At 41.8% G+C, this 18,997-nt stretch overlaps 1 protein-coding gene across 1 annotated transcript; it reads right to left on the reverse strand.

Moving 5' to 3' along the window:
* Positions 1–557: 557 nt before the first annotated feature.
* On the reverse strand, positions 558–17,779 carry SPACA1 (sperm acrosome associated 1). Its single transcript, XM_052783744.1, has 7 exons — positions 17,620–17,779; positions 13,781–13,837; positions 10,141–10,242; positions 9,654–9,760; positions 9,011–9,146; positions 1,494–1,635; positions 558–1,220 (listed from the first exon to the last, which is right to left on the reverse strand). The coding sequence occupies exons 1-7, from the start codon at positions 17,777–17,779 to the stop codon at positions 1,127–1,129; spliced, it is 798 nt and encodes a 265-aa protein (XP_052639704.1). The 3' UTR covers positions 558–1,126.
* Positions 17,780–18,997: the final 1,218 nt, after the last annotated feature.

Consider the following 18,997-nt stretch of genomic DNA (forward strand, 5'->3'; position numbering starts at 1 on the left):
TATGTTAGAGGTCTAAAAGACAGTCCCTTTCAGGGAGAGGATAGTGTGGATAGACAGCTCACTGCCTTTTCAAGAAGTAAGGTGTGACAAACAAAGCTAGCGGGAAGTGGGTTCAAGCTGGACAAAAGATGTGGTTGCGCTGTGGATCTTGCCATAGGATGTTTTACATGACAGAAGCTTACACAGGAACAAGGGGACACTGAACAAAGCCATGGAAAAGAAATCCATTCAAGATTGCTAACTGCTTAGAAATTGCATCTGGTTTAGAAAACCTGCAAATGCCTGGAAGCTGGAGGAATACGTGGAAAACATCATACAGCCTTGTCTTGGTTTTGTACTCTTCCCTAGACATCCTTTTTTTGTCTATTGATTTGGTTACAGAGGTAGATGAATCCTTGGCCTGACCCTATGCAGCTGCTCTTCTGTTCACATATTTTGGTCCCCTTGATAGCAGAAATGGTTACGTGTGCAAATGGGCAGGTAAAAATTTAATGAATCTTATGAAGCAACTTTTAATGATCTTCCCTACCATTACACATCCTTCCATGTGTCAAGCAGAAACTGGATTATAGTGATTACATAGTAGGTGCTGTGCTTGAGGATCATCAAGGAGATAAGGAGCACTTTACAAAAAATGGTCTCTGCCTAGACTATATGCCTAGTTTCATCTAGTCTAGATTAACATCTTCACAAAATTAAGACATATTAAGTATATAATTTTTAACATCCTCACAAAGACCTGGCTTTGGTTCTCCAGTTCAGAAGTGCTCAGACTATTAAACTACCTGGGGATTGATATCCACCTTAAAATAGTATTCTTACCCATTTCACTTAAAGTCCAGTAATCCAAGACAGCGAATGAACTCTAAAAAGTACTTCTTAAAACCAGTATTTCAAACATATTTTAATCTTCTTTATATCATATTTCTAGGTAATCCAATTTTTTTTTTTTCTAATTCTGTTCATTAAGCAAGTCCTGGAAGGACTTATATACTTCATCTTCTGTGAGTGAGGGCTCTGCCACTTCTTGTATTATGGCTAATGCAGATGGTGAGAACACTGCAGCTGCAGGTGGAGACTCCAATTCCTTGAAAGGCCAGTGTGGACCCTGAGGGGGGGGCACTATTTATTCCATGTTACACAGTGATCTTTTGTTCACCAGCTTCTTGTCTTGGTTGTCTTGCCTGGATTTTGATTTCCAAATAGCTTTTATAGCAGCCCTGAAATGGACAAAAGAATTAAACAAAAACATACCTTTAAGTAGGTTTACATAAATTGCTCTGAATCATTCTCTTCCCATCCACAATCACTGCAACTGCTTTGTAATGTACTTCTTTCCAATCTCCAGAAGGTTGTTCCTGTTTTCTCTGCTGGCAACACAAATATTAAACTACAGAGAAACTTAAATAGTTCACCCCAGGTCTTGTTTGTCATCAGTAATACCATATTTTCATCAAATAAAATGTAAATCACATTGTATGCTGTCCACCTACCAGTGAAGAATCATAAAGATCATGGCAAAGATCACACCAACAGTCACAATGATTCCAGTTGCCAGGCAAAAGACCAGAATGGCATCTGTCGTTGTTCTCGATTGCCCTGTTTCTGTTCTCCTTGACTTTTTTGTTTGCATTTCTGAAGAAAAGAAATACAGGGTCATTATTATGTTCAAATTTTCAAATGAATCAGGCATTTAATCTGATGGACAGGACTGAAAAGGAGCAGGGCTTGATTATTTACTATCTGACATCTTTCACAACCTTCAGGCCTTTACAGTATCAGCAGAAGTTAGAATAGTAACATTTTATATCTTCTTTGCAAAGGCATATCTAACCAAGGAAGATGCAAAGAAGTGGAGATCAAGGCATGTGGAGTGGGATACATGTCACTTAACAGCCATGAAACACAAAGAACTGCAATTCCTAAAGACAAGGGAAAAATTAAAGAGAGGGAAAAATATCTATTTGGTACATGTTGTTAAGAATCACTAACACAATATTTTTGATTTAAGAAATGCTTTAATGTAAGTTTTCAAGAGACGTCCATGTAAGATACATGAATGATAAAGACAGAAGAACTACCACAGGCTGTCTGCCACTCAGGGCAGGCTGACTTCTTTGTTCTGTGCCTGGTACCAGGTGCTCCATCACCCAGGGCTGAGGCACCAGGATACCACCATGCTACAGAAGAATTCTAACAATGGTAATTGCTGCAATAATAATGATAATAATGAAGCCAAAAGAGAGTATGCTAACAAAAGACCAGATTCAAGGACTTAAGTGCTGCTTTTCAGTTCCCTGTCTCTATCTAGGTCTGCAAAGCCTTTATTTAAAGCAAATAATGACTGAGCGTGGAAAGGAGTTGTTCTGCACAGCCCAGAAACGCAGAGTGAGGAGCAGCTGCATGAAGCTGAGAAGTGAAAAATGTGGCAAGGATATCAAGTAAAAATGCATTTTGTAATCCTGCAGCCTGTTCAACCATTCACCTAAGGAAACTGAAGGCCCTGCCATTACTTAGGCTGTTTCTCTAAGACCAGATGTACCAGTTAGGAGATGACTCTAACAAACAACCCAGGAAGAGTGGAAAATACTGAAGATGGTCAACCAATTTCCTCCGTTTTTTGACACTGGATAAAGAAACGGCTGGAAACCAAACGCAGTCACGTTGTTCTGAAATTTAATTGACCTTATTTGTTCAGCCACATTCAACCAAATCAATGAACCATCAGGCATCGTCCCAGATCACTCCAGCTTTGACAATTTTACACAAGCCAACCCTAATTTCTCTTTCATTTTCCCTCATATAGTTTCTAAAACTATAAGGTGCTATCTCATTGCTGGCTGGTATGCAAAATTCATGTTCACACTGGTAGGAATTCTGTATAGCAGAATGCCTGCAGGAAAACCATTTCTATTTCTATTTCATTTCTATTTCTATATAAGGTTCTGTGCCACTGTCATCACTGTAGTATCTAAGCAACTCTTCCATCGCATCATTTGAGTTTCATTCTCCTGCATCACAGAATTTTCATTCCGATATTCTTAAACCACAGCTCCTCTATAGGATTCTCCTGATCTTTCTGCAAGATACAAGACAGGTAAGAATGGTGAACTGGCTGAGAATATCATACAGAGTAAGTCTGAATATTGGGGTTTTATACAATGTAGAGCTAACTGCTTTTAGACTAATTCACTGACTGGACTGTGTCTTTTTAGAATTACATGCAGTTGTGAGGAATGGAGATTAATGAGAATTATCTTTGATTTTGCAATTTCATTAATATAATATATTTACCCCTTGGCAAGATGTGAATTTAGAACTCTAAGAATACCTCTGTTTACAGGCTGTAACAGGAACCTGCTGAAGAGAAAAGCAAGTTTTATGTTATCCACAGCTAACCTACTCAAGTTTTCTTCCTAGGCAAGAAATTCTTCCAATAGTCAAGAACCAGAACTGCCTAAGAGGCAACCTGATAATACAGAGGGGATGCCTTCCAAGTAAACACATGTGTTTAAAATGCAAGCAGGAAGCAGACAGAAAAGCAGCTTCCCAATAAGCTGGTTCACAATGAGCAAAGACTGATTCACATCAGGTGCACTTTTAAGCCCCTGACTGCACTCGTAAAGTCCACACAACACTCTCAATCAGTGAGAATTTTGCCACAGCCAGAACAAGCCTTAAAAACATCTTCAGCTTAGAGTTAAGGTTACAAAGATGTATTTACACCAACTTTTAAAAAAAGTCCACTTAGCTTAGTAAAAGTAGGAAGAACAACTCTTTTTTTGAAACATGCAAAGTCTAGCTCAGTCACTTTCAACCTGAAGTCTACACTGTGGGTCTGTCGACTACTTCACTATAAAGAATGATGAAGAAAATCACTATCAATCATATATATTCCACAATTACATTGTAAAAAAAATTCCCAGAATTGCGTGCACCTCCACTGGAAATTTTCAAGGGTTCTACAAACAAAAAAGAGATTGGTAACATACCTGATTGATAGTTTCAAGCAGATTGTCTCCAACCATGGAAAGCTTGGTATACCTGTTGACTATTTATATTCATCTTAACTAAAAAAGGAATGCACTTAAATGAAATGCAAGGGTGGGATACTGCAGTTAGATTGTAGGCACTGTTGGATCTAAACTGTAAAGATCCATTTATTTGTGCAAGTCCGAACAAGGCAAGCAGGAAGGAAAAGACGGAATGCTCAGGTTTAGTATTTAGCTTCCACCAGGGCTTGCTGATTTGAGGCCAGCCCTGTGGCAGAAACCCCAGAGTGTGCTGGTCATGGGTCACGGAAGCCTTTCCAACAGCTCAAATGGTCCAAGCACTACACACTCCCTCCACCCCAGTCCCTATCTATCTGCTGTGCCAATGGGGGGCACAACAGTCTGGATTAAAGGAAACAAAAGTGTCATCTGTATGGCCACTACCAGCTGCTAAGAAGCTTGACAGCTTTTTTACCTTCTTTGTGCCATCAGAACAATAGAACCTTAGAAAGTTACGGCTTTCTTATTTGGGTCAAAAAAGATACATCACATACCTCCCTCACACGAAGCACCAGAGCAGGACAGCAGCACACGCTCTGCTGTGATGTGGCCCAGCAACTATATTTGCACTGTATACTACAGTTTAACAAAGCTGCTTTGATTTCTATGCAGTGCAGTGTATCTCTGGACTGTCCTCTGCCTTCATGGAACCCTCTCCCCTTTAATTTGCTTAAATCCAAATACATTCAGAAGCATCTGTTGCCACTGCTAGCATTTCCCTCCAGAAAGTATCAGCAATACAAAATCTGTCTCTATATTCTATTCTGTCATTTCTTCAATAAGAAACAGATTCGTAATAATGTAAATCATGTACATCAAGAAAGTGGAACACCTGCTTTTTCAGCACCTTTCTGTCCAAAGGAAACCCACTACTTCTGCCAGCAGCACTGTTCCTCTTCACCCTCCTCTTCGCCTGGGTTTTTCACTGAGCTGGAGTTCCTCGTAGACCATAATGTTGACTGTACAGCAGTGCTCCATCTACAAGCAGACACTCGACCAATTATACGGTCCAGCAGCCAACAGGAGTTCTTTCCACCAGTTTTCAGATCCAGAAAGTATGTATCAATTTGGCAGAGAGGAACGAGATTTTGCCTCTGTAGACTGGTTTGTTTTTTTTTAACTTAATATAATGGTGATGCATAGCTTTTTTGTTTGCCTTCTAGATTATCTATAAGCTTTTTTTTTTATGTATTAAAAATGGATGGATATATGCTCATGGGACAGCAGGATTACATACACACAGAGGAGATCCAGGCTGTTAATCTTGGGTACTGGGATTCCCCATTTCATTTCTGTGCAAGCGCAAGGACAACACGGCCATGCGGTTACACATTTGTACAGTAGCCAGTTACAGAGATGTGACTTTTCTCTCTCAAGGAAGCTCTGGCACTGAAGTCATCAGCAGGAAATGAACTGAAGAGAGGTAGAGGCTAGAATGGCCTCTGAGACACAGAAACGCTATTGCCTCCATCTTCTCCACAGCAGTGCCTCTAGACACACACCCCAACTCGCTCTCTTGCTCATGAGAAGCATGGAGCTTGGAGCACAGCTGGGATCTCAGTAGGCTGACACCCTTCACATAGCATCCTAATGAGGATCGTTCTCTGCTCTTGCATTCCTCCCTTGCAGAGTCCTCCCTCCTCACAGGACTATTATTAGTAAATATGAATAAACCGCCTTCCAGCTCCAAAGTCTGCACAAAACACTGAACAACACAACAGGCGGGAGTGTGAAACAACACCCTCCAGTGTTTCAGGGTAGCGATTTAGTAAGAAGGACATATAGAAATGTCAATTATTATAAGAGGGGATTTTCCTTGCAGAGATCTCAATAATTTTTGATGAAGATAAAATACTCTTTTTTTTCCCTGTTATGTTTTCCTTGCTATAAAAGACAAAGAGAACCCATAGGTCTGAACAGTTCTGAAAACAAAAGGAAGAGCCAAATTACTAAAGACTACTCACTTATACAAAAAGGTCATTATGGCTGTTCATCAAAAGGTCACTGAGAAGCGCAGTGATCACTGGTAAAGGACATATGGACGTTCTTCATGCATAGATTTAAAATTAACTCATACAAAGTTTTGCCACATGGGAAACATACACAAATTCCTGTGAGGTTTTACCTCCCCTTTTGCAACATGTCTTCCCTTCCTCCTACCTCACACACCTCAAAATCTGAAGCAGAAAGTGTCACACTATGTATTTTCAAGTAGTGGCTTTGGGGCCAGGCGTGCAGACGGTGTTGCTGAATCTGGCCACTGCTGTTCACGTGGGTAAAACATCAGAACACTGGAAAGAGGAGGAAGGGTGAGACAAAAACACATTTGCCCCTTATCGGCCACATTGATAATTTTTAGCTCTGTTGATGACTTCAAGGCTTTCTCTCTAGGTAAGTGCCAAGAAGAAAGGCCAGCCACGGAGCAAACACATTTCCACATCCCCTGCCCTGTCCTGTAGCTCTGGCATAAAGAAATGTATCTCTGTAGAATAGTGAAAGGAGTGATCTAGGTGATGAGAAAGACAAAATACATAAACTTAAGCTTATTGACTTGAGTGAGGCAGAGAGATGGTCAGAATCGCCTCAGCTGCATTAAAAAAAAAGTAATTTAGGAGGCAGTAGAGAAGACCCGCTCTTTTCCTGACTAAAATGGATTTGTCCGCTCAGCTGGTTCAAATACATCTCCCAAAATCTATACGAGACGCTCTCCCCACAGACAGTTTGGCCGGTTGAACCGGGTGCGGGTGCCCGTGCCCAGGCAGTGAGGGGCTGCGGGGCGGCCTCTGTGAGGAGCGGCCAGGGCCGCCCCATGCCGGACACAGCCGGTTCCAGCCGGATCCAACCCGCCCGCCAGGGCGGGGGCCGGCAGGCAGGCAGGGTCAGCCCACCACACCTGCCCAGCCTGCGCTGACTAGAAATCTCTGTGGCCAGTTTTGGATGCTGGGAAAAAATCCAGTTCAGTCCTGTAGATTACCTGAAAAAGGAGACTTTTGTCCTATTGCTGACACTGATTTTTGTGATTCTGCCCTTCTTTACATTTCAGCTTGCAGACCCGAGAGATGAATGGCAAAGAAAAAGATGTTTGCTCAACAGAAAGATTAGATTTTTCCAGAGTACGTAGAGAAACCATCTTGCTTGACACGGGTGATAACTTGTCTCAAATTCGCCAATCCTCATTTCAAAAAGTCTTTTAATGAGGAACTGGGAAAGGCAGCATTGTACCATGAGCAGAAACATTACCCCTTGCCAGAGTCTGAACAACGCAGCAAGCCACGCTCCCAGAGAACAGAGCAGCTCTGCAAAATACAAGGCAGCAGCTAAGACAATCTACATCCAAACACAAGGAGTCTTGCCGCGTCCACTGATGCCGTCAGAAGGATCTTTCTCACTTCCTCCTGATCCTGTTGGAAAAGTAAGTGCAGTCTTCTGATCTGGCTAGACTTCTGACCATCCACAGAGAGCAAAACTAGATCTGTATGATGAAAGTCCTGGTACGTTCTCAACCAAAACTTCAGCTGATAACTTCTTCTGTTTACCTAATTAAGAGTTAATAATTTCTAAAGTCCAGACAGTGTCACTCCTGGGGAAGCAAAGCCCACAAATTCCTTTGGGCATCTACACACCTCTGTACAAAGCCAAAGGATGCTGATCTGGCACTAAGCAGAACAACCCATTCCTTTTAAGCTATTTAATAAACACTAGAGCTTGTCTTCCTCAGATTCTAGTTGTAAATATTTTCTGAATCAATAAATCTCAGTCCTTGTAAGAAGTTCTCAGTGGGTATGTCTGTTGGGCAGGTTTCATCTGACCACTTTTCACCAAGACTACTCAGTCACAGTTTAAACACAAGTGTGTGAGTCGTCCTATTGATGACTCACCGACTCAAGTCAATGGGACCATTTGCATGCTTAAACCTAAAACAGATTATGTGCTCTGCTAATTCAGGTCTCAAAAAGGAAGCTTCCTCTGTACAAAAAGGAATGTAGAGACTGAATAGTGGGAGAAGTTAAAAAAAAGGCTTTGGGTGTTTTGTGACTGCCAGATGGATTTAGAAAATGAATACACAAATTCCATGTTACTGTACAATGGCAGAAAGGACCTCGATAGAGATACAGGAAATAGCCTATCTTACTGAAGAGAGAGGAAAAAAACAGGATTCCCAGGCCAGACAGTTTTACCTACGTAAACAACATGGAGGGGAGAAACACGGGGAGGGGTATCTCCAAGGATTTCTTTCTTTCTAGTTTGCCATAATTTTGCATAAGACCTGAATCTACATTATTTCAGGAAAAACTTTAAATTTTGATGAGCAAGGCACTTTCACCCTTCCTCTGATTAGGAAAGATCGAGTTTCCACACGGCTGTTTTCATGGTTTGAAAAAATCAGCACACTGCTACTTTTCCTGATGAAGTCAGCAAAAATCCCATTAGCAGAGGAGGTGAGAAAGATAGTACTGGGGAACTGCTTTATGATGTATTCTTTTTAATGATAAACTTTGCTAAATCCATTGTGTATAAGTAAATTCCACATAGCCACTAAAAAAAAAACCCCAAAGGTTGTTTTCCTGCTTCAGTATTGAAGTGGAAAGGAGACTTAACTGCAGAACCCATGCTACTGGTGCTATGTGGCTTAGTGAGGCAAAAAGAAGTCTATGTTACCCAACCCGGGTGCAGTAAAAAATAAGCAGGTAATAGGAAAACCTCCTTATTTTAGCTTGAATTTTTACAAAGGATAAAGAAAATATTCATTCCTACCACAAGGAACCTCTTCATTCCCATTGTGTCATTTCTTTTTATATGTCTCTTTTATTGGCCTGCATTTCATGACAGTCATTACCACAGCACACAAACTCCTGCCTATATACTACTGGTGACACACAATCTTACAAAGATTGAGTGCTACATAAAAAACACAAGGCCATATCACTAGAAGACTGTAAGCATCTCTATGAGCTTACCAGTTTTTGCGTAGACTGTGTATTTTACAGAGGCAATTATATTTCCATTTTCTTGAGTTTCACACTGGAAAGTAACCGAGTGGGTATCTCTGCAAACTTCCATAATAGCTGAATCATTGGGAAGAATGTGTGCTGTCTAGCCATATATAAAAGAAAAGGAAAATAAAAGGGGGGGTTGTATTTTTTCAAATAGATCTGCAAAGATGAGCTGCATTGTGTCAGATGCACAGAAAAGTGCTTATTCTACTCCCAACAGCTTTCAACCCGTCAGGACCTCTTGGCCCCTGGGAAAAATTCTCCTATCTCTTCAGCACCTCCTACTTGAACTGGGGAGGGCAACATGGTTGCGACTTACTGACACATATGCACTCACCAGCCACTATGCCCCATTTTTCTGAAATAACAGTAAACATTATTCTTTAAAATTATTGTTTCCCTCATATAAACAGGAAATTGAAGCTGCATAAAGGAGCAAAGCCATGCGAGTCCTTGTATTACCAACTCGCCAGTGAGAAATCAGGGCTTATTTGCATTATGACAGCAAAGGAAATAATCTGCCCAGAAGTCTGTACAATTCAGATGGAGCATGTGGTAAATACAAGCAGTATGCAATTTTTCTGCAAAGTGGGGTTCAATTACTCACCTTGTTTAGAATTAACATCTTCCAAACATATTTAAATCGGTTTTCAGGAGGTATATAAATACAAGGCATCTTCGCACAGGCAAGGCCCTCAGAAATTGGTGTTCCCCCTATAGGAGGAATTTTTAATAGGTACATCATCAGCTATATGAAACATCTCTGTATAGATCATAAAGTTTGTAATTCTTCAAACCACAGAATGTTACTTGGAAATTATCCCTTCCCTTAAAATTACTTAAAATACTTTTTGCTTGGTCTAATGTCTGGAATGAAGCATATAGCAGAAAAATGGTATTTTACAGGGACTTGAAATCAAGCGCGCATCAGTACAGAAATGAGATCTGAAACATTACTGGATTGCTTAACAGGGTAATTGGAGGGTGAAATGCAATCACTTAATTCCACTTCCACCACACTAAGAGAGAATAAGGATGTTTCCTTTGAATCAACTTATTTGTTCTAGATTACTGTATCACAGTGTTCCACTTACATCCACAGTCTACCGGCCCCCGGCATTCCTCCACACGGACAATACATTTTGCTTCAGTCCCAGGGCATCCACTGGTTAAGAGAACTTCTCGAATGCCAATCCCTTTGGGGGGGAGAAAAATATCTTTCACTCTGCATTTCTTAATTTCCTTCATACTTTGTTTTTGCTTTCTCTTTCTTTAGCCTGGATGTTAATATGATGGATCTACGAAATACCAGGCAAAAGAGATCTTCTCAGAGTCCCTGCTACCATGTTGGTATCTAAGATTTCAAGACATCTACTTCTGTCAGACTCTGCACCCTAGGGAGCCAGATTCCTAGAATCATCATGTGTCAGAAAAAGAATTGAAAATTAATTCAAAATTTTTCTTACAGCACTCCACCTGCAACATGGAGGGTCCTACTGAAGACAAAGAGCAGGAGATAACCTATCACAAATGTGTAAAGTTAAGGAAAATTCCTACACAATGTTCAAGGAAGAAAAAAATTGTTCACTCTCACTATCAGGATTTCAATGGGAACATCTTCATTTTAACAATTACAAACAAATTCAAAACAAGTGCTATAATTGTTTTTGCCAAACAGTGTGTACACAGTTCATTGGAATGACATAGCTTGTGGGGGAGGCAGGAATAATATGTTTAGCCCAGTAAACACTGAAGGTTTTGCCATTTTTTCCAGAACCACTTTGTTTACCAATAGGCATGGAAAAAGGAGAGTTAAACCCTTCTTGCAGTAGAATAATAAATAGGAAATTGCTTTGAATATTGTATTTATGATGTATCTGCCTTCCTTAAATGTGTATTATATAAACCAATAGATTTCAGAATGTTTCAGAGATGTCGTGTAGCTCATGAACAGAACTTCAAGTGACAGAGGAGACACCACCACTTACTGAAAATGACACAAAACAAGGATTGCTCTCCGCTCCAGAGAATGTCTCATCTCATGGATGCAGAGACAGAGGTGTAAATGGCAGTGAACTGACACTTTTATTAAAGGCATTCCTCTTTCTTCAGTGCCATGTAGGTTTTTTAGCTAACAAAAAAGACACGAAACCTATGAAAAGCCAAAAGGCTTTCTTGATAAAACCTGGGTGCTGGGCTAACTGTAGTCACATTCATCAGGACAAATCTCACCATGTCTTATCTATGGGAATATTAAAATTTGGGAAGTATATCATACTCAAAGGGTTGATGAAAAAAGCTCTTTTAATTAGATCTGCAAGTTCTTTTGGTACTCCTCTCCCTCTTCCTTTTGGACAGCTTTTCTTTCATTCCCATGTTTCCTTTCCCTACCTCTTCTTAGTAGCTGCCAATACTGATGAAATTAATCTACTGAGATGTTCTAACAAATTAAGTCGTAACTTCAACAAGTCATACAAGTTAACCTAACAGAAAACTGGCCACAATGCAGTAATATAAATTACCTCAATGAAATTCACCCTAGAGAAATGTAAATTAATAGACTGGGGGAGGGGTGGTGAAGAGGGATGACCCACAAAGAACTGAATACTTAGCAGTACAGAGAGCCATTATGAGAGAAATCTAGAGGTAAGAGTGGCCAAAACAATTAGACCGCAAAGAGACTAAGGCAAAATTGAGGCAGGTATGACAAGACATCATTAATATATGCTTTAATTATGCTTTAATGCCTCTGTAAACCTGGACTATGACTAGAGGAGCAATGGATCTGAGCCACAGCATTACTGGGAAAAAATTAAGAAAATTGAGTCAGTTCAGAAAGCAAGAAATATAAAGGGCTAGATAGAATCTAGGGAATAGGAAGAACTATGAAGGAGACAAAGAGCTTAGAGCTTTACTGGAAGAACCAAGAAGCTACCTTTCAGCCTTTCAACAGACAAACATGCCATGCATTGAACAACCCCAGCTAGAGCAAAGGCTACAAACACAATCCAGACTCCAGATATGAGATGATGCCTTTTTCTTTTTTGTTAGAGCTTGCCCTTCCCGATTCTTCAGTAAATTATATAATTTTCAGAATTAAAGGTGTTAAACATTTTGTATTGGGTCTGGCTGAGACGGAGTTAATTTTCCCCACAGCAGCCCTCACAGTGCTGTGCTTTGTATCGGTAGCTGAAATGGTGCTGATAACACACCAGTGTTAGGGCTACTGCTGAGCAGTGCTCCCACAGCATCAAGGCTGTCTCTTTACACCCCCCCAAAGACCAGTAGGTTGGGGGTGGGCAAGAGGCTGGAAGAGGACACAAGCCAGGACACCTGACCCAAACTGACCAAAGGGATATTCCATACTATGTGACATCCTGCTCAGCAATAAAAGCTGAGAGAAAGGAGGCGGGGCGGGCATTTTTATTAAGGTGTTTTTCTTCCAAGCAACCGCTATGCATACTGAGGCCCTACTTCCCAGCAAGTAGCTGGACATCACCCGCTGATGGGAAGTAGAGAATAATTTTGTTTATTTCCTTTGTTCCTGTGCACAGCCTTTGCTTTTTTTTATTAAACTGCCTTTACCTCAACCCACGACTTTTTCATCTTATTTTCTCCCCCTGTTCCGCTGAGGAGGGGAGTGATAGAGCAGCTTGGTGGGCACCTGGCATCCAGCCAAGGTTAACCCACCACAATGTTAACGCTGAGGGACCAAAGATAAAACTGAGACAAAATTTAGTGAAATTCCCTGGAAATACAGAACATTTGAGACATCTGCTGCGGGGATGGGACGTAAGGAGCAGTTTCTAAGTATCCAAAAGATGTGTGCATCAGAGCAAGTGAGGTTATTAAGAGTCCGGGGATACATATACAGCATTGGTATACAGAACATATAAGCAGATTTGAAATTATGAAGTAAAGAAATATTAAAGTATGTAGAAGCAAAAACAATCTCCTAAACCCATAACATCCGAAGATGTGAAATAGGAGGGAATCAAGGCAGTTCTATCATTGGAAATATGAAAAAGTGACTGGAAAAAAAAGGCATACTCTAGAAAACATCAGATTGATGGGGGAAAAAACTCGCCTCTCTTTCTTTTTCCTGTGGTCTCACGAGAAGCTGAATTTGTTCAGAAAAAAATTAAGAGCATTTCTGATTCAAGACTGCTTCCTAAGCAATATAATTACCACCTCACAGCAGTTTCCATCATCACCACAAACGCAGAGATGTCTTCTTAAGGCTCATCTCATTTTTCCTCTCTCCCTTCCTACTCCAGAATGATACCTCTCCTCTCCATTGCACAATTTATAAATTGTATAAATGTGGAATACAGAACAGGCTACTGCAGGCAAGCAATTTTTTGGCAATATTGTATGTGGGAAGACATCTGTGAGAAGCATCAGAAGATCTTTCATCTTCTGAACATCTCACAGATGTTCACAAATAGCGAAAATTGTTACTTTGGGGAAGGCAGCTCATGTGCCAATAAACGTAGGGAACTGGTTTAAAATAGGAGCTTGCAGGCTGTGAAATTAATAAAACAACAGATCTGACCTAAACTCCTAATGACAATCAGCCTGATTGTTTTTGTTAATTATAGTTATTGGCAATTGAAATCAATGAGAGGTGAACGAGGGCAAGCCAATTACAACTGCTAAATTGCTACAGTTAGCACTTTTCTTTTTTTCAAAAACAAATGACAATATGTTTTATTCATCTGCTTTGCTACTTACCACATGTAACTGTGCATACTCCAAATTCTACTTCCGTGGACACAGTGGCATTCAGACCTGAACACAAAGTCTAAAGTTACATCTCTAATACAATGACATGGGTGGAAATGCCAAATTAACAGGAAACTCACTCCTTGATGTTTTTACTACTTGTTAGTTGAAATGTGAAATTCGCCAACATTTTTGCTTTCACTAACTAGACCAGAAAAACAAGACATTTATGAAAAAATTATCATAAAATCCAGTGTAAATAGCATTCATGCTTAAACCTTAAGATGATTCTTTAAAAGCAAAAAATGCATTTTTCTTCTAAACCAGCCTATGATATTAGATTAGCCTACTGAATTCTCTGGGAAGTGCAGTGCCTAGGTTCTATGCAAATTAGAGGTCTTCCCTGAAAAGAGTTAAGAAAAATTTTCATTAAACAATATTCAGTTAACTCATTTCCTTGTTTTTTCTGGCTAATGTACATGTTTCCACATGATTTTTTCCTCATCACACTTCAAGGTCAGGTTTAGACAGCCAGCACAAAGATGAGTCAACCAGGTACAGTATTTTAATTAGGTACTAGGGTTTTAATCACTGTGATTGGGTTCCTTCCATTTTTTAATTTTTTTGAGGTTATAGAATGGGTTTCACAGAATGTACAAAAGGTTCTCATCTCCATCTGGGATTCGAATCTGGATTATATATTTTATTCCTAATAGCATGCAATCTGAATGTTTGTTTATAAGGATACTGAGACACAGTAACTGTTCCATAGAGAAACTAACTTAGTGAAGCTCCTTTGCAAATTATTCATTAAATAAGCAATAGGTCTTTTCAATTCTTCCAAATGCAAAGAGAAAGTCACTATGACTGTTTTTACAAGTCTACACTGCCAGTCCCGCCTACTCAGATTATTTTTTTCTGATAACAAATACTTACCAATGTAAAGTTTGCTTTCACTGTCTCTCAGTTTTTTATAGTCAAGATTTATGTTTACAAAATGTTATTTCTGTGCAGTAATGCAAGTTTATATATCACTTCTTGCTACTAAATCTCTGAGTAGCATTTACATTTTTCACACACTATCCAAAACTTTAAATTTTTCAGGTTGAAAGGAACGGATCCATTTCTCTTGCAGTCAGTGATATACAAATATAAAACCTTTATTCCTCCATTGTACAGGATTTACACCACAGCAGCACAGTGCATTCTCCACAATGATACACTGATACTGAACTCTTTCTCCCAACATTATAAATGAGCCATCAAAATCTTATTCTTCTGTTATCTCTAACTGTCTCTATGGTTTTGACATTTACTTTAGCATATAAGCTGTGCTTGTCAGAACAGTCTTCTAGTGTTATGCACAACAATCGTTAAACAATAACTTAACTATCCAGCTGAATGATTAAAAAATCCAACCTTACCCAAAACATAAGGAAAAAAATGGTAAGATTAAAATCCTATGAAAACAGAGACAACCTTTAAAACAGCTAGTGTATCCTCAAACTCTGTCTCTAAAGCGCCTTAAAAAATAACTTCTTTAGAAGATGGTCCCCACCATGGACATCCTCTCAATTTCCCTTAGCTTCTTTTAAATTAACAAGGCAGTCATTCAGTGGTCTTGTCTAATGACAACTACAACAGCACAGCAGAGAGGAGGAGGAGAACGTAAGGATCCTTCCTACAGTCTAAATAGTCCTGTTTAAAAATACCTGTTTTCAGCTTGGTACAATGTGAGTTGTGCTTGTTCGCTTGCGCAGAATAAATGTAAACATGCAAAAATGAATGGGAGGGAGGGCTAGGACAGCTTCAGATTATGTGAATTCTCAACTCAATAGATTTCTGACAAATCATATCAGCTTACGGTAAGCCCCAAGCCTCTACCCTGAAAGTAGGCATTACAGTAATTCAATTTTGAGGTGACAAGCTGAGTGTAGCCACAGCAGGGTGTCATCATAGAATCATTTACTTTGGAAAAGACCTTTAAGATCATTGAGTCCAACCGTAAACTTAACACTGCCAAGTCCACCGCTAAACCACGTCCCTAAGTGCCATGCCTCCTGCCATTTCCCATCCAGACACAAATTTTTAAAAAAGGAAGAAAAAGCTTTAGAAACAAGAAGAGACACAAAACTTCAGATATTAGTAATAGAAGATTGAGGGACTTTGCTAACCAGTGAAAGCAAACTTCTCCTAATTACAGATGAAGATATCAATCGTGATACCGTTTCAGGGTGCTTCAGGAGCACCACAACGCGCAACATGGCTCTTTTGTCAGAAATTCATAATGATGAACTGACTATAGCTCTAAATAAAAAGATACTGTTATTTTCTAAGCAGTAATACTCTATATAAACCTCTAAACTCATCTAAACATTAAAAGCTGATTGGTTCTAAATTAACAAGTTAATCAGGAATCATCAATCCTGATTTCTGATTGAATGAAATTTTTTAAAAAGCCAACAAAAAGAAACTTTAAGGGAAACAGGATCAGATTCATCGATAATCTTCTGGATAACATAACACTTTTTATATGAATGTTATGAACCGTCATGCCAATATCACAGTACAAAGTTTTGTATTGCTTCCTTCACTTGCATTTCCTCCATACATTTTAAATGAACTAAAATGTTAAGAAAGCTTCTGGTAAGAAACTACAGATCTTTCTACTTATATAAGAAGGCTGGTTCCAGTTGCATCAGGTTCAGATAAAAATATAGTGTCAGCCCTATGCAAAAAGAACTATGTATATAGCTTCCATTAGCATTAATAGGAGTTATATATGTAAATCCCACACATGCTGAGATAAGAATGTGCTAAGGAACTGCATTTACATTCCTGTCAGGGGGCCGCAATTAGTACCAGCACAGCAAAGGCAGCCTGTATTCCTGTCTACATTTGGAAGCCTTGTAAAACCTATGTAGAGCAGAAATCTTTGCCATTATACACCATTTTAATTACAAGCCACAACAGAGCATACACGCAGAATATTTTGATAAGCACTTAAAAAGCCCACGGAAGTCCTACTAAAAATGTCAACAGAGAGCACTCAAAGTCATGGTTGTGAACCCTAGGGGAACTCGCTCACTCCCGAGTTGGGCATCTCGTTCTTGCAAAGTGTCGCGGCTTTAGTACTTGTGGGGTCCTGAAGGTCAAAGTGCAGCGGGGAGGGGGAGCAGCATTGCTCCATCCCCAAAGCGATAGCACCAGGGGCAGCTGCGGGGACGCAGGTTTCCCAGGACGGAAATCTTTCCACGGGCAACTGGCTTTGCACTTGACAATGCGTCAGCTGTGAACCTGTGCGGTTCCTTGCTCGACGACAGACGGAGAGGGTTTGCACGTATCCGACTCTCCGTAGCCCACACTTTCGGCTACGAGAGTGACGAGCAGATCTGGAGCTTTCCCCGTCTCCCCAGCCTCCCCCTTCAGGAGGGCCCCTGTGATGCTGCACGGCTTAATAAAGCACTGAATTCACTCTGACACCTTCCCACTGCCTGCATATGACACCCAGGAGAGCGCGTTACATCCTGGCAGTGATTAAGCCTCGCTCAGAAAGCACGACTCCGGGCAGCCCCGCAAATATCTGCTCTTCCACTCGAAACCTGGTCTCCCCTCACCCCCCCCGCCTCCAGAGGGGGAAGCCGGCCGGGGAGGGGGAAACTCCCCTCGGCGGGAGCGGCAATCGCCGGATCTGCGGGAGAAGCCAGAAGGGGAGACGGGCGGGCAGCCGGCCGGCCTCGGGGGGGGGAGACCAGCGCCCGCACCTCTCGGCGAGGAGCCCCGGCGCCGGACGGCGCGGTTCGGACCGGGGCTGGCGGGGACGCCCACACCACCCGCGGCCGCCTCACCCGGCTCGGCCCGCCAGCCCGGGGCCTCCGCCGCCTCCGCGCTGCCGCCGTTCGCGGCTCCCGCCGCCAGCGAGGCCGGGAGCGGGAGCAGGGGCAGGAGCAGGAGCAGGAGCAGGAGCGGGGCCGGCCGCCCCGCCGCGCCGCCCGCCCGCAGCGCCATGCCGCCGCGCTCCGCGCCCACCGCCGCCCGGCAACCCCGGGCGCGTCACAACGGGCCCGGCCCCGGCCCCGGCGGAGCTGCCGGCGCCGGCGCCGGCCCCGGCCCCGGGCGGGGCGCCCGCCGCCGGGCTGCCGCGGCCGTGCGGCCTGGCTGGTCCGAGGACCCCGAGGTCGTAGGTGGAAGCTGGCAACCGGAGCCAGAGCAGTCCGCGGCCGCTTCATTTGCTGTCACTCGTGCTGGAGCGTGGCGTTCTAATAAAATGGGTGGCACCCACTAGATCTGACTGCCTGTTGAAGCTAGGCCTGAAGAATAACATTTGCGGTTGCACTGAAGTATCTAGCTCTTCTCCAGAGTCCAGAAAAGGCAGATTTGGATTCAAATCTTTGTGGCCAGCTCCAGTTTTTTAAAATACTACTCTAGGTTTTCCACAGTACCTTTCAACTCCCAGTATGCCGGAGTCCTGCACAAAGGCGGTCTGTGCAAACCGAAGAAGTGCACCCATGTTCAGGAAACTGGCAATCGTACGTATGATGGGCACGTTGGACAACCGTTCCGATTGTGAGTGGGACGCCGGGCCAGCAGGTAGAGAATGTAAGAGCCTGCTTGCAATAAGCATCCCCGCTACGCAAAACCAGTGTTTGTAAGTGACGCTCCCACATTTTACAGAGAATCCATGTTGTAGTCTCTGCTTTGATGTTCAGAAAGCCTCTGCAGCCGTCCCAAGCTATCTGGGCGAGAACTTCCTCCTCAGTGAGCATGACTTCCATCAGCAACTGCATTTCCCCAGAACAAAGAAACGCAGGCAACCAGAGGGTTGCCTGTGAGTGCAGAGCTGGACCTGGGCTGTGTGAAATTTGCTTTCATGGGAGTTGAAAATGAACAGAGTTTTCCCTGCATTCGAGACTACCTGTGTAATCTTAGCTGTTTGGCTTAGCCTTTCCTTAATAGTTTCTTCCCAGGACACCTGCTCTCACATGTGCAACAGCAAACAGGGAAGAAAATTTGTGGAACTGATCAAGCTACTTCCCTAAAGCTAGAAGAGAGGCTATTACTTCTATAAAATACTTGGGAGTCTCTCAGATGTTGAAGGCAGAGAAAGCTGGAGAAGTGGGAAAATACTATTTGATGGGTAATAAGCCATCATTTATTTAATAAAGTTCATGAAGCTGTCAAAGTTGATGTTGTCAAAATAATAATCTCCTTAATAATAGCTCCTAT

This window comes from Harpia harpyja, chromosome 3 (genome assembly GCF_026419915.1).
Source record: "Harpia harpyja isolate bHarHar1 chromosome 3, bHarHar1 primary haplotype, whole genome shotgun sequence".
In the NCBI taxonomy this organism is placed as follows: Eukaryota; Metazoa; Chordata; class Aves; order Accipitriformes; family Accipitridae; genus Harpia; species Harpia harpyja.